Source organism: Phaenicophaeus curvirostris, chromosome 6 (genome assembly GCF_032191515.1).
Source record: "Phaenicophaeus curvirostris isolate KB17595 chromosome 6, BPBGC_Pcur_1.0, whole genome shotgun sequence".
NCBI lineage: Eukaryota > Metazoa > Chordata > Aves > Cuculiformes > Cuculidae > Phaenicophaeus > Phaenicophaeus curvirostris.
In genome coordinates, this window is record NC_091397.1 from 44,195,904 (window position 1) to 44,210,270 (window position 14,367).

Here is a 14,367-nt window from a genome sequence, read left to right on the forward strand (position 1 = left end):
TCTGCTGTTACTTTTAGGGGACTTTGGAGTTTCTCGTCTTTTGATGGGTTCATGTGATCTGGCAACTACGTTTACTGGGACACCATACTACATGAGTCCAGAGGCTCTGAAGCACCAGGGCTATAACACAAAATCTGACATTTGGTGAGTAGTCAGCATGCTGTTTCAGTTGGACTAGGCATTTATTTTTCAGGTCAGCATTTTACTTTGTTTAGGAATTACTTTTTCCTTTAAAATAGAAAGGTACCCTCAGTAAGGTACTTACACTTCTCTGCTAAAATCATTCCAGGACATTTGTGTCATATATTGCAACTGGAAGGTTTGCTCTTTGTGTTAAGAATCATGTAGTTTACTATTTTTCTGGGTTATCTGGGATTTCAAAGTCTCTGCCATGACACCGGATGATGGTAGACAAATTTCAAGTTTTGCTAGAAGGGGGAAATCTTTTTCTTTCTCATGATGAGAAAAATGAATGGAAGGAAGCAACTTTCTTTTACACTTCAAAATGAATGAGGAAAGAGTGATTCCTGGCTGAGAGGGAAGCAGAAGGACCTTCTTAGGAGCTGAATGGAAAAACATTGGCAAGCGTGAGAAGGAAGAAGGTACTTTGTAGGGAAACTGAATATGAGAGTAACTGGAGTGTTAGGGCAGAAGAAAAAACACACTTTGTTTTAGGAAAGGCTCAAAGGTAGAAAGAAAAGAGTGAGTTCTACACTTAGCTCAAATTCTTGAGATCAGGCTTTCTGAGGTGATGATTAAAGAATCAAGTTGAGAACCTGAGATCTGTTGAAAGACTTTAGGAAACATTTAGATGTGCAGGTGTTCCTGCAAGTTAAGAAGATGAAGAATTCTTGGAATGCAAAAAGTATCTGCCTTGTTTATATGTGTCCTAAAACATCTCATTGTGTTTAAGATGACAGTTAAAGCTACTGTATTTCTTAAATTCTGTCATAGTATTTTTGTATAAGATATGTCTTGTTTCTTCTGTTATGAAGCGTTTGTTTCTGTAGGTATGCTAATCTGAAGGTTCCTTCTTTTATGAATTATTTCAAGTCAGGAAATTCCCTTTGTAAAACATTTGACCAATGGAATGCAGTTTGTTTACTTCATAATTTACTTGACTTCTGCTCGATTCTGCCTTTTCAAAATATATTTGTGACTGCAAGATGTAATTCTAAAAGCTGAGAACAGTCATCTGTATTTTCACCTCGTAGCAACCATTTTTCACAGTTAGCATGTTAAATCCAGTCAATGACAGACAATGGATGTGTCAAGAATCACCGAATCATAGAATCATAGAATAGTTTGGGTTTGAAGGGACCTTAAAGATCATCTAGTTCCAACCCCCTGCAATGGGCAGGGATGTCCCACTAGATCAGGCTGCCCAAGGCCCCATCCAACCTGGCCTTGAACACCTCCAAGTGTTCAATCTCATCATCTCATGGTCTGTGTAGCTGAATGGAGATGGACTTGATGTCAGTCTCTCTTCTTCATCTATATCAACCTAAATATCAGGTAATACACAAAGTCAATAAAAATATATGGAGAGGAGATTTCAAAAAATGTCAAAACCAATAAACAGACAGGAAAATCTGCCTTTTGTGCTCAGCTATTATAAAGAAAAATTTCTTTTATTGCAATTGAAATGGAATGTAAATTATATATTAAAGTTCCATTCATTGTTACAAGTGTCAATCCATATAAATTGTTGACGTTGTACAGAGTAAAGTAGAATTTTGTCCAGTATCTTTTTAAAAAGAACAGAAATGTCCCTTCTCCGACCCCTGAACAAGTCACTAGCTATTAGCTTTCTGCTATACCGTCTGCTTTTCGTTATCTTCCCAAAGCAGTACCCAGGACACTCATCCAAGGGTGGAGCTGTCTTCAGCAGGAACATCTTAGCCCTCACTTGGGGGCACTAAGGAGGACGTGTGCCCTGACTCATTTAGACTTTCATCCCACGAGGAACTTCTCTTCCTTAGCCAAGAAACTCTCTTTTGCCCAGGACTTGTCAATTACCATGCGTTTTTCACTTAGAGGCTTAGCAAATTCTTTACAAGAGGTATAAATAACTTTTTTTTTCCAGAGTCAAAGCAATGCTACAGTCACATTTAAATCCATTGTACTCTATGTCTTCCATCAAATACTGTCATATTTTGATAGATGATTTGTCTGAACGGTTTGGATAAATTTGGCTTCCTACAACCCAGAACTTGGAATTCACATTTCAATTGTGCTTGCTTGTCTGTGCTTTTTCACCCATTTTTCCTTTTATTTAATATTAACAATCAAAAAAATGGATTTCTTTTTTACTGCCAAATTTTATATAGAATGATTACCAAAAAATAGCAGTAAAAGCATTGCAGACCTGAAAAGCAGTGGCTGAAAAAGTTGTGATGGTACATGTGTGCATGTACATTTTACTTACAAACTCTGGAGTCAGCAAATTCTTAAGACCTTCTGGGATGATTAGACTGAGAGATATAAGCCACAAAGGGGTATGCATTTAGATAGCTGGCTTTTGGAGTTTAGTTTAAAAGCTAACTTGGATATTACAACATTTGAAGGCCTATAATGTATCAAAGATCAGAAGATGTTAAGAGGACAACAGTGCTGTTTGTATCACCACAAACCTCAGGGTGGTTTCTCCTGAGAAGAGGGACGTTAGAGATCTGTCAGTCAATATCGTAAAGAATACACTGAAGCTTGTCCAGATGCTCTGTTTTATGATACAATTGAGCATAGGTGATGTCACTGTCAAATGGTCACACACCAATTTCACTGAAACAAAGTGCCGTTTACAACCTTGGTCAAACCTGCTCACGAGCACAGGGAACCATCAGACCAAATGCTCTGGCTGGGTAGCTGAATGACTGTTTTAGAATTTTATAACACTGGCAGTTACAAAAGCTAAATTATAGAAGTAATTAAATTATATGTTTGAGTAAAGAGCAGATTTGTCATGGGAATTGGGAAGCAGTTTTCTCTTGCTGAATATGCTCCTTACAACATGCAGAATGGAATGTAGAAACACATCTGAGAAATGCAGTCCTGAGGCAAAAGATTGCTGGTAAAACCCTCAGGCAGTCGCAGCTCCACAGCTGTTTTGGGAAGAAATAGCCTTGCTTTTGGACCTAGGGCAGCATTTCTCAGCTTAGGAGGTATTTATATCATATCAAAGAATTGTATCCTGCAGTAAAAACTTTATTCTTTTTTCCTAATTTTTTTTTCTTTTCCTTTTCATTTGCTTTTCTTTCATAGGACAGATGGGGTTTTCCCTGGGTAGCCTGTTCGCAGTCCCGGCTGCAGTAGAATGCCCTGGGTGTTCTTTTCATCTTCCTCCAAAGCCTCAGGTGTAGTCAGAGTGCTAAACTACATGAATAAATGGGCTTCCCTGATGTGGCAAATACGGTGCTCCTAATGGCTCATTAAGCAATTTCTAGCTGCCAGAATCAAGCAGCCTCCAAAACAGATTGATTCTGCAAAAAGCAGTTACTGTACAGTCTGTCAAGTTGGGATTTTCCTTCCTTTTTTTCTTCCCTCTGTCTGTTTCCTATTTTTGTTTGACACTTTAAGATGCCATGTGTGCGGGGCTTTTTCGTTCTTTTTGTTTTTTAAGTATTTTCACTATTTCTGAAACAAGATTTATCTTGTTTCATCATAAATATAGATCAGCATCTGTGTGTTACTGTTTACTGGTTTTCGAAGTTAGAAAGCTGGTTGACAGTTAAGCCTTAAAAAAATTAGGCAGCTATTTCTGTTCCTCAGTAGTTGGTCTGAGAAGTAGCTGGTCGTTTGTAGTTGTTAGCAAAAATGTTCTGGGAATTTTACATACTGCTTGAGAAATATCAGTCAGAAAGCCCCCTGTTCTCTCTCCTCTTCCTTATTTGCATTGTACATAAAGCTTGGGTTTCAGCTTTAAAATTATTTGTTCTTTTTCTTTTATTGCCAGATGGACTGAATCGATTCAACCTCTTTTTAACTGAAATGAGTAATTTGAACTTCATTAATGATTTGCCTTCAAAGATAATGTTTTTACTCTTTTCATCAAAGCTATTCACCTATGCGTACTTCTATCACTGTGCTTTATTTTCATACTGCTTCTGTAAGTTATAAATACCACAAATACTACATTAAGAGTGAAGTTCCTCTGATACTTAAGCTGGTTACTTAAGCTGCTCTCACCAGCATTTTCTATGACCTTAATCAAGGCACACATCAGTGTCTCAGTTCTCCTGGCTGCAAACTGAAGGTAATGCTGAGCATCCCTCAAAGCCTAGGAAGTTTGACCTCCCTATTTTTTAAATAACATTTGTCAGACAGAACCCAGTTGAAGTGCAGACTATTGTGAACAGTCATTTTATAAATTATTATGAGAGTGGTTATGTTTAAAAGTTCAACTTGATGATCTTTTATGATCTCTATAAGGACTGGTAAATAAGAGCTTGGTAAATAAGGTGATGGTAAACCAGAAGCCCTTTTAAAATTCTTTGCAGTCATTTCTCCTGGTTCTTAATGATTTAAAACTGATACTGGTACTCAGCTAGGTGTCCAGACCTGCATGTTCAATTTTTTTCTTTCCTTCTCCAAATAAAATTTCAAGGAAATTTAGTTTTAAGTATTGCAATATGCTGCTGTCATCTAAAATTTGATAGTTCTTTGAGTCCAAACCAGTTACGGAATCTACGTGGAGCATGTGGCCAAACAAGTGAAATCACACCAGAAGACATTTCTGTTATTAGAAACTGGTATTATTTAATCCAAACTTGAATTTTAGCCTCACTTTGTTGCTGGAAATTAATTTGCAAAAACAAACCTATGTCCAAACAGTACTAAAGTACTTAGTCAGTGACTAAAAAAATACTTCATTCCTAACTTAATGAGTAACCAGTTAAAAACAAGTTCATAGACTAGGGTTTTACTTTATTTGTATGTATATAGATAGAATTTAAGTTTGTGCCTGCACTTATGAAAATAGAATGATGATTTCTCCTGTGTATAAAGTTAATAATTTGTGATCTGAATAAATATATTTCAGGTGAAAAGAGTAGCATGATAAAGAAATAATCCTATTCCCAGGAGAAAAAGGCATACAATTGTAATTTTACTTACTGTAATGTCACTATGAATGCTACTTGCAAAAATATTGTTTATACTATTCCTCTTATTGTATTCTTCAAGGTCTCTGGGATGCGTTTTATATGAGATGTGCTGTATGAACCATGCATTTACTGGACACAGTTTTTTGTCTGTTATGTTAAAAATTGTAGAAGGTGATACACCTTCTCTTCCTGATAGATATCCAAGCAAACTGAATGCTGTGCTGTGCAGGTATGTTGTTTTCTTATTTAGCAGGTTTTTAAGTTAATTTGAAAAATCACTTAATTATGACTTCTGGTTTTTGATGTTTCAGCATGTTAAATAAGAATCCTTCATTGAGACCAGCAGCAGCAGAGATTCTAAAAATCCCTTATATTGAAGAACATCTAAAGGTATACAAGAAAAAGTGATAGTTGTACACTTAGCATTTGAGTATGTACTTCGCAAAAGCAGAGTGGAGGCAGAGAAAATGTCTTGAGAAAAAGTAGTTAGATAGCAGTTTATGGGATTATTAATCCAGGGGACTTTCAGAGTTAAATTACAAATATGACTGATGTAGTGAGGCAGTGAGAAATGAAGCCCTTGACACTTTACATGCTGAATGTTAATGTTGTCAGCAATAAGGAGAATGGGCATATATGCATAACAAATGCAGATCATTTGGGCCTGGGTACATAAAATCTCTAAACTGTTCTGATTAGTCATAGTTTTAATGAAAAACTGTATCTTACTTTTTTTCCATCCCTGCTTCAGTGTATATGTTGCTTGATTTTCTAGAAAGGTGGGGAAGGAACCTGCTCAGTCTGTTTTTACATTAGAATTGTATTGGATTATAGCTAAAATGTCTGGATTGATTTAGCCACAAGTGTTGATATCACTTATAATTTATTTCCTTGCAGAATATAGAGTACAAGTGCACAAACAAGACTGTGAAAGACAAGGCACTTAACTGGCAAAAAGAAGCTGCTGCTCCCATTTTTGATGTCGTGTAAGTATTTTTACCTGTTTTATGGGTAGCAGTATATGAAATTACAGTGTTGCCAAATAATACCACGTTGTAAACATTTGTGTTAATCTTGTAGTGCTTTATATTTCCCCAGAAATACAGAAGAGCAACTGTATTAGTGAAATGCATAAATGAAATCTACATGGGGAAAAAAAATATTTTCAGATCAAATATATTTGTTATATAACTGTGGAAGCTGTGCATGTGTGTGTAGAAAAAGTATATGTTAATTTAATACCAATTAGTATTTAAATTATGACCTTTCTACATTTCAAAAGTTTAGATCGTTGTTTAATTATGTCACAATCATGTATAGTGCTGTTGTTTGTGTATCTGTATATGTAAAATACAACAGCTATTTTTCCTAAGTGGTACCAAACTAAAAGCGCATATACCTAAACAAATATTTAGCTAATATGACTATAGGATACTATTATATTTATCTTGTAACTGTAGTGAGAAATTAAGGCTAGCAAAGTTTCTTGGCTCTTACATCAGTAGTGACTTCGCAGATGATCTCTCATTTAGGCACTGAATATATACTAAATTAATTAGCTACATTAAATTCTAACGCTACAATGATTAAAGCAAATGTCAGCATGTGCAATTTCATCTTGCCGTGTAAATTAGCTCTATAATTTCGATGGCAGCTGGCCCTCCCGTTTGCTTCCTTTCCCTGAGTTTTCTGTAAGTGGTTTTGCTCTGTCAGCTAGCACATGCAAAATCAGGAGTCTGTGATCCTGTGGATGTAATGAACATTCCTGCTTCATGTTTCCTCTAAATAACTGTCAAGACTTCAACTTTTGAGTTTTTAAGCGACAGCGATAAAGAAACCCATGCTGCAATACAGAATTAGCATTGTCTTTAGGGTAATAAACCTTTCTCCTTCATTTTTTGTGACCTCTGCTCTTGGAGAGGACGTGCAGTTTTGCAGCTGTGGTCACTTTGCAGATGTTGCCAATTCTGCTGCTTGCAAGTCTTCCTTCTGGAGAGGTAGCGAGCTTCACCTTCTCTGAAGAAGTGTTATTTAGTATCAGTGGTAGGAAGACAGTGGGGCAAAGACAGTGGAATTGAACACAGTGAAACCTTCTGTACATGTTTTTTTTATCCAGTTCAACTACTGAGAGTGTATCTGTAGAGCTGTCATCTCTAGAAATTGTGGTTTGGGTTTCCACGCTGTCGCTTCTGCTCCTGCCGTCTCTCAACAGATTAGTCTGTCTTTTTATTAGACCAAAGTTCTCTGTTTTGATATAAATGGTTTATTTTAATATAAAAGGTTGTTTAACTTTGAAAGCATAGATGTAAAATGCAACAAGAATTTATACCTGTATTGGCCAGCAACAACTATCTAATAAATATCAGCAAATGGAGCGGATCAACATGGCTGTTTTATTCTACATGATTGCTTCTGCTAGAAATAACCTTTTGCTAGTATACTGGAAATACAAGAGTCAGACGGGAAATATTACATGTATCTCTTGCCTGTGGCTGCTGTATTCAAGTTGATCCTATTAACTCTGAGTGGATTCCTACCTCTTCAAATGAAATATAGGTAACTTCAGAGATATACCTTAAACCGTTTTGGGGCACTGAAACTTTGTCCAGTTATCATGTCAACTCTATCTGAATTACATTAAGAGCTTAATGCTTCTTAAAATTTATTGTTATTGTTGTTATTATTATTATTATTAACAGGTACAGGATTTCAAATTATCTGTATGCACCAAAAGATTGTAAATGCTTTGAGGAAGAAGGATTTTTGCCCCCCAAAATATATACCTAGACTTCCAATATCTCCATGCTTCCAGAACAGAATGATAAAACTATTTTCTATTATTTGTAACATATCTTATATTCCAGCCCTCATCCATTGTCATTAGTTTGAATGTGTTCAGTCTTAATCACCTTCCAAATGGGCATCTGATATTGAGAGCGCTAACATATGGGTAGGACACTGATGTATATCCCATACTCTGTAACTATTCTTGTTCAAAAGCAAGTCCATATTCTCTACGATGAAGTGCAAGTTCTAACTACGAACATTGTGTTTTTATACTTCTGTTAAAAGGAAATAGAAAGTCAGCTGCTTCTGTGCAAAGGTCCAGATGTCCTAAAAATTCTGGAGCAACGGATGCCAACTGCTTTTGTTTCAGCATGGAAATTTACCTTGAGATTTTCAAAATCAGGGCATCAGTTTGAGAAAAAAGTCCTAAGAGAAGCTTCACATCTTCTAATGTGCTACAGTCTGATTTTTTTGACTAAATGTTTGGAATATGCATAAAGTTATAATCTTTTGGTAAATTTCATTGTATTTATGAGAATGTTAGCTGTCAGTATTGCTACTAGTAAGCAAAGTGCAAAATAAGTTCTGCAATCCTGGGTCTAAAGAGGTAGATAATATGAAATAAAAATACCTGAGAAATGGTAGAGAGAAGAAAAGTGGAGGAGAAATAATTTAAAAAGAGTGAATTTCTGACATCTGATGTCATGATGCAATACTCTGGTCTGGGTGAATGTACAAGAAGCTGGTTGTTACAGTGTCTTCCCCAACCATTGCTACTTTATATTTATGATTTTTTTTTTCTCACTAGGAATTATTTTTGCCATGTATAGCTGAGTCTAGTTTCTTCTAGTAAAAGTCTCTAATGGCTTGTTTTATTCCAGTCCCAAGTCATAAATTTAAAATATTTAAGCAAGCGTAAGGCTTTACAAGTTCAGTTTTGACTTGGATAAAAAATAGCTTTTTTTCCCCAAGACGTTCTTATAATTTAAATTAAAATTTTTTACAAAGCTCAAGAATTATGTCTACATTATTCATACTTGAAGAGTTAGTTCCATTCGTATGAATAATTGAGCTCTTCTTGTCTTTGTCCTTAGTCTTCTATATTTCATACTAATATTCATATCTTTACACTATTTCCCTCTATAGCCAACATTTGAAGGGCACAATAAAAACTTCTCTTCTCATTTATTAAAATCCTGATTTCAAAATCATAGTCCAGAAGGAGCTGCAATTTATATGGTTACAGAACTGGTCCCTTAGATGATCAGAAGTGAATTTATCTCATAAGAACAAAGTAATTTGAAATAATTACTTTGTATCAGCAATATAAACGATAGAAAAGGTGACATAAATGAAATATGACTGCCAATGCATTGCAAACTATGGTTTAATTTTTGCATTTACTGGAGGATGTGAGATAAAAATCTAAGATTAATATCCTTTTTCTGAAATAAGACTAATAACCCGTGTTGATAACTACAGCTGAGATGCATATGTCAATAATTCATGCCCAGCTTTCAGACATGGTCTGTGGAGACTATGTTGCCAGTGAATTGTATTATTGATTAGGACTAGAAATCCAAGAGGACAACATGGTAATTATAACTGTCATTAAATACACATTAATAGTCTCTTTTATTCTAGACAGCTTGTAGCAATCAATATAAAATGTATCGGTAATACTGTTTTTTTTCTCTATTTCTCATATAACGACTGCCTTTGTTCTTAGAATATGCTCAATAATGAAGCCTGACAAGGATAAATATTTCACTGTGCTTCAACATTTATTCTTTTAAGAAGCTGAGTTTACCTTTTCCCATTCTCACCTGAAATTATTCACGTTCTTCAAGAAACTAAGTCTAAGTTTAAATATTTCAATTTAAAAGAGGCATTTGCTTTCCAAACTAAGGTCTATTTAGTCTGTTATAGTACCTGTGACTTTCTAATTATTCTATTGAAATATCTCTATGTTTCAATATCAAATCAAAATACTGATATTTACATTTTATATGAAGATGGGTTTGTGTGCATTCATTTTCAGGCAGAGGAAAGTTCATTTGCAAACTCTGCAGGAGCTCTCTGAAGTACAGAAGATGACACCCCGGGAACGAATGAGGCTGAGGAAGTTACATGCTGCAGATGAGAAAGCAAAGAAGTTGAAGTAAGTTCAGAATAATCAGGGCATTGTGCCCTATCCATGCAGTTTTCCCCACCCAGCAGTCTAATTTGAGAGTTAGAACTGTAAAGGTAAAAATAAAAATAGAAAGGGTTTTTGGCTACTCAAAGTGAATGGGTATTTTGTAGGACTTAAATCACAGTAATTATTTATGTAAGAAAAAAGTCAGAACGTTAGCTCAAAACTGGTACTTTGAGCACTGTGTTTCTGGTTAAATAAAGATATGAGAGATTTTCAGATGTGTTACAATAGGAGTAATAACTTGTCATTTAAGGATTGCACAGTCTGAGGTGTTGGATATTAAGTTATAATCCATCTTTTATCATTTGTTTTGGCCTAAGAGATTTGCCAATAGAAGTTAATAGCTCAGAGGATAGACTTATCAAATGATCAAATGTGGGTAATGGGCTTTATGATTTATGGTTCTTTGAGTGAGACATAATAAAAGGAGGGATTTGAAGGAGAATAAGTACTGTTTCTGAGTGGAGTATGAGAAACAGCCGGAAGGCTATGTGTATATGCATTGATTCCTTTTTTAAATAAAAAGAATATACGTTTTGATGACACACTTGAGTTTTTCCCAGTTTAAATTATTAAATGTTTTATCTGTTCTGAATGAAAATCAGAAAAGCACACATTCATTGTTAATTAATTTTTAATTTTTTCTTCAAAAGCATCTTGTGAAGTGCAGTGTAAATTAACAAATTTTTACTCAGTTATTTATAGAAGGTAATAGAGAGAATAACTATATTTGATCATGAGAATTGGCATGTAAGCCCTGTTGTGCCAAAGCAAAATTAGCAGTTCAGTAAGGCAATTATGTCCTAGTATAGAAAAATGTTGTGAGGTGACATGGAGTCTGAACTTACAGCCTCCAACTCTGCAGCTGTGTATATCTAGAAATCAGTAGTAATTGCAGTTGAGTGAAAATGCTCAGTAAAATAACATCCTAGCATTACTTGTGCCAGTTTGTGATTCCCGTACCCAAAGGATACAAACAGAAGTATCATAGCCTTCAAGTCCTTTTGGAAAATATGTCTAATCAGCATACATGCCTGTCTGACACATACCATTACATTCCATATTGGATATATGTAGATTTATTCTCAATTAAAAATAAAGAAATATAATTGAAAACAGTACATGCATTTAACACCTCTTCTGCATGTTGTTTTCAATAATATGGTGTGACGATTTTGGACTTACATGAAATTTATGATGAGGAAGTCTATCTCTTTCACTTTTTAAAAACAAATGGTGTTTAGGAAACAATAATAATTGCAGGATAGTTCTAGTTTGCTTTTCATTTTCTTTACTTTCTTGCACTTTAGTGTTTTCTATGTAGATTTTCTAATTTCCCCCCTCCCCCAGCAACAAAAGTAAATATATTTATTTTGTAATACGAAGACAACATATTAATCTTCAAATCTTGTTCTTGGTCATGAATCTTTAAGATAGATTTACATTCAGCTCTAGGTTATTGCCAGCTCACTCTTGTTGAAAGCATTTTAAGCAGTGCAAAACCAGTCCCTTCTTAGAGTGGAGATCTGCTTTCAGCAGTGCAAATCTAGAGATGAATGGGAAGTGAACATAGTAATGAAACAAAAAGAGCTGCTTTACATAGCACCTCACTTAAGTAGTCCTGTGCAGAAAAGAGCAGTTACCAACTCTCCCCCAAGTGATGCGTTCATAGCGTGCAAGTATTGCATGCCTGTCTTCAGCTGAAAGGTCCCTGGACTACCTGGTGGAATGATGTCCGAAGTATTTAGAACCTTTGGAAGAAACAAAAAAAACCCCTGGCACTAATAATTTACTGTTTCTTAATTATATTATTCAAGTTGTGAAAGAAAAGTATGATAGTAGTTGGAAATAAGGCCTGAAATCTCTGTGAGTTCACTAAAACTAACCTCACGTGAGTAGATTCCGTGAGTGTTTGACATCATTGGAGTCTGATTATGGACTCTGCATTTCCACATGTATTTCTAGATTGTTTTGTGCAGGCCCTGATATTGCATCCTCAACACAAGCATTCTCTATTTACAGACAGCTGGCAGAAGACAAATATCAAGAAAATATCAAAAGAATGCAAGAATTTAGGTCCCGTAATTTTCAGCAACTGAATGCCAATGTCCTGCATGTAAGTATAGGCAGTTGTTTCAGTGGCCTCATATATGTACAGTGTACCAATACTTCTCTGTTTCCTACATGCTTTCTTCAGCACTAGAGGCACAGTCCTGTTCCAAGACTAATAATTTGGAAGTGCATCAGACTCTGGACTTAGGTGAACCTGTGGATCTAAGGTGAAGGAAAGTGTATTCAGATATGGTTGGACGAACTCTCTGTTCATTGCACAATTTTCTTACATTAAGTCACCCTTAAATCTAAATCCGCTCTCTGAAACTTACTTACTGACATGCTGCATGACATCAGGATTAAAAATGCAGTCATTTTCAAGATAAGTTTAGCATTTTAATCCTTTAAACGCTAATTTAGTGTGCCTGTGGATTCTTTTCATTTGAATAGTTAAGAATATTAACATTTCAGCTGGCTTTTTAGTAAGAATGAAGTGTTGAAATGACTCTCAGTGTAAGCTGTCATTTACTGTTAAGGTCTCTGAAGCTATCTGCAGCAGAAGGCAGGCCTGTTCAATTGTAGCACTATGTGTTATCGTAGAGACCTCAGTGAAAATATCACAGAAATAATAACATTTTAGTTAGTGTTTTGTCTTCTATGTTTTCTTCTGCCTAGTTTTTATTTCCCATTGTGGCTGGAGAAAAATATTTGTTAAATTTGCCTCTGCTTATAGCTGAGTCACTCCTGATCATTTACAAATAAAACTTTGGGATTCTTTTTTACTGTTTGCCTAATACAAGTTCCAGCAGTTGTGTAGATCAGGGCAACCATTGCACTGTGATCCTGCTGAAAGCTCTAACTGTACCTGTTTCTTCATGCTGGTTCGTGCGACTAAGGAATCTGATGAGCAGACTTCAAAACCCCTAATTCATTCGCAGCCAGCCGTTATATGCAACTATATGTCCGTAGGACGTGATGAACCGAGTGAAAATGAGACATCAGGTCAATTCTGCATGTCTGAACTTACAGACCATGGTAAGAATTCAGAATTTGATGTTGAAATGATTTGATTTTGTCCCTCGTAGTTAATATGTGGTGAGGAAACTGCAGTATAAAAGTGGTCAGACTTATAAAGCAGTCAAATGATTTACAAAGAAAGAAGAAGAATAATCCATGTGGATGTATGTATAGTGGGTGTACAGCAATGTTACATAGCAGGAGGTCTGCGTTCCCAGAGTTTGAGTGACCTGTGAGCAGCGATGGAGGTCAATGCATCTTCTCTAAATGAGATGCTGAGTTAGAAGGAAATTGCTTTAAATTTACACAGCCTTTCCTAAATTGTCTCTTCAGTGCAAACACAAGTACAAGAATTCAGAGCATTTGCACGTTTGGTACACTTTGATGCCATTTTCTTTATCTGTAACAGTGAGAGAAGCAGATGGAAACTCTTTAAACTGTGCGTGTCTATGCTGTCCTCAAATGTTTAGCTACCATCTAAAGAATATAAAGTACTATATAGCATGTGCTTTTCTGCAGGCAGACGAACAAATAGTCAGGCTTTTCAAAAGGGGTCAGATGGTGAAAATATTTAATGAGGAAAACATTTTTAAGAGCAGTTTTATATGTTTTGTTGCTGCAATGTCTGGGAAAAGTGTCATACTCTTAAATATTTAAGAATTATTGGGTAAGCGCTATTATGGTGAAAAATTTTTAATCATGTTATAATCTTGCAGGTATGCATCAATATACTATTAAGTATCTGTTTTTCTCTAATAGCTCTGCCTTTTAATGCTGGTTTATATGAAGGTATACATTAGTAAATTAAAGGCATCAAAATCAGTTTGTTGTGGAGGTGGAATTTTTGTAATAGCAAATGGCTTTTTATTTCAATATGGCCTCATTTGTGTCTATGTGGTTGGCTTGCTATTTCACAGTATAAGGAGGGATGATCTGTGTAGGAGAGAACCCAGCTGCTGGAAATACATCCTGGGGGAGGGGTAGGGAAGCTTGCAAACAGAGGACCAAGAGAAAGCAGTAAATGTGGGTGGGGATGTACTGGGGTAAGCATACAAAGATACCTAAATAGAAACAGAACAACATGCATAAAAGGAAAGAAACTCATGTTTCTGCCTTTAGAGGTCATTAAGCTGTTAAAGTATAATGACAGAAATTAGATGCATATATATATCTGTGATGCATAAGTTGGGTCAATCCATTATACAAAAATGT

General features: G+C 35.6%; 1 protein-coding gene across 2 annotated transcripts in view; it reads left to right on the plus strand.

The window, feature by feature from the left end:
- The window catches only part of NEK11 (NIMA related kinase 11), a 96,858-nt gene that overhangs the window by 36,499 nt on the left and 45,992 nt on the right, over positions 1 to 14,367 (plus strand). For both annotated transcript variants that reach the window (XM_069860007.1, XM_069860008.1), the window contains 7 exons: positions 18 to 144; positions 5,182 to 5,331; positions 5,414 to 5,492; positions 6,000 to 6,088; positions 9,931 to 10,050; positions 12,109 to 12,202; positions 13,035 to 13,173. In XM_069860007.1, coding sequence (XP_069716108.1) covers positions 18 to 144; positions 5,182 to 5,331; positions 5,414 to 5,492; positions 6,000 to 6,088; positions 9,931 to 10,050; positions 12,109 to 12,202; positions 13,035 to 13,173 — 798 coding nt within the window. The remainder of the gene's footprint in view (positions 1 to 17; positions 145 to 5,181; positions 5,332 to 5,413; positions 5,493 to 5,999; positions 6,089 to 9,930; positions 10,051 to 12,108; positions 12,203 to 13,034; positions 13,174 to 14,367) is intronic.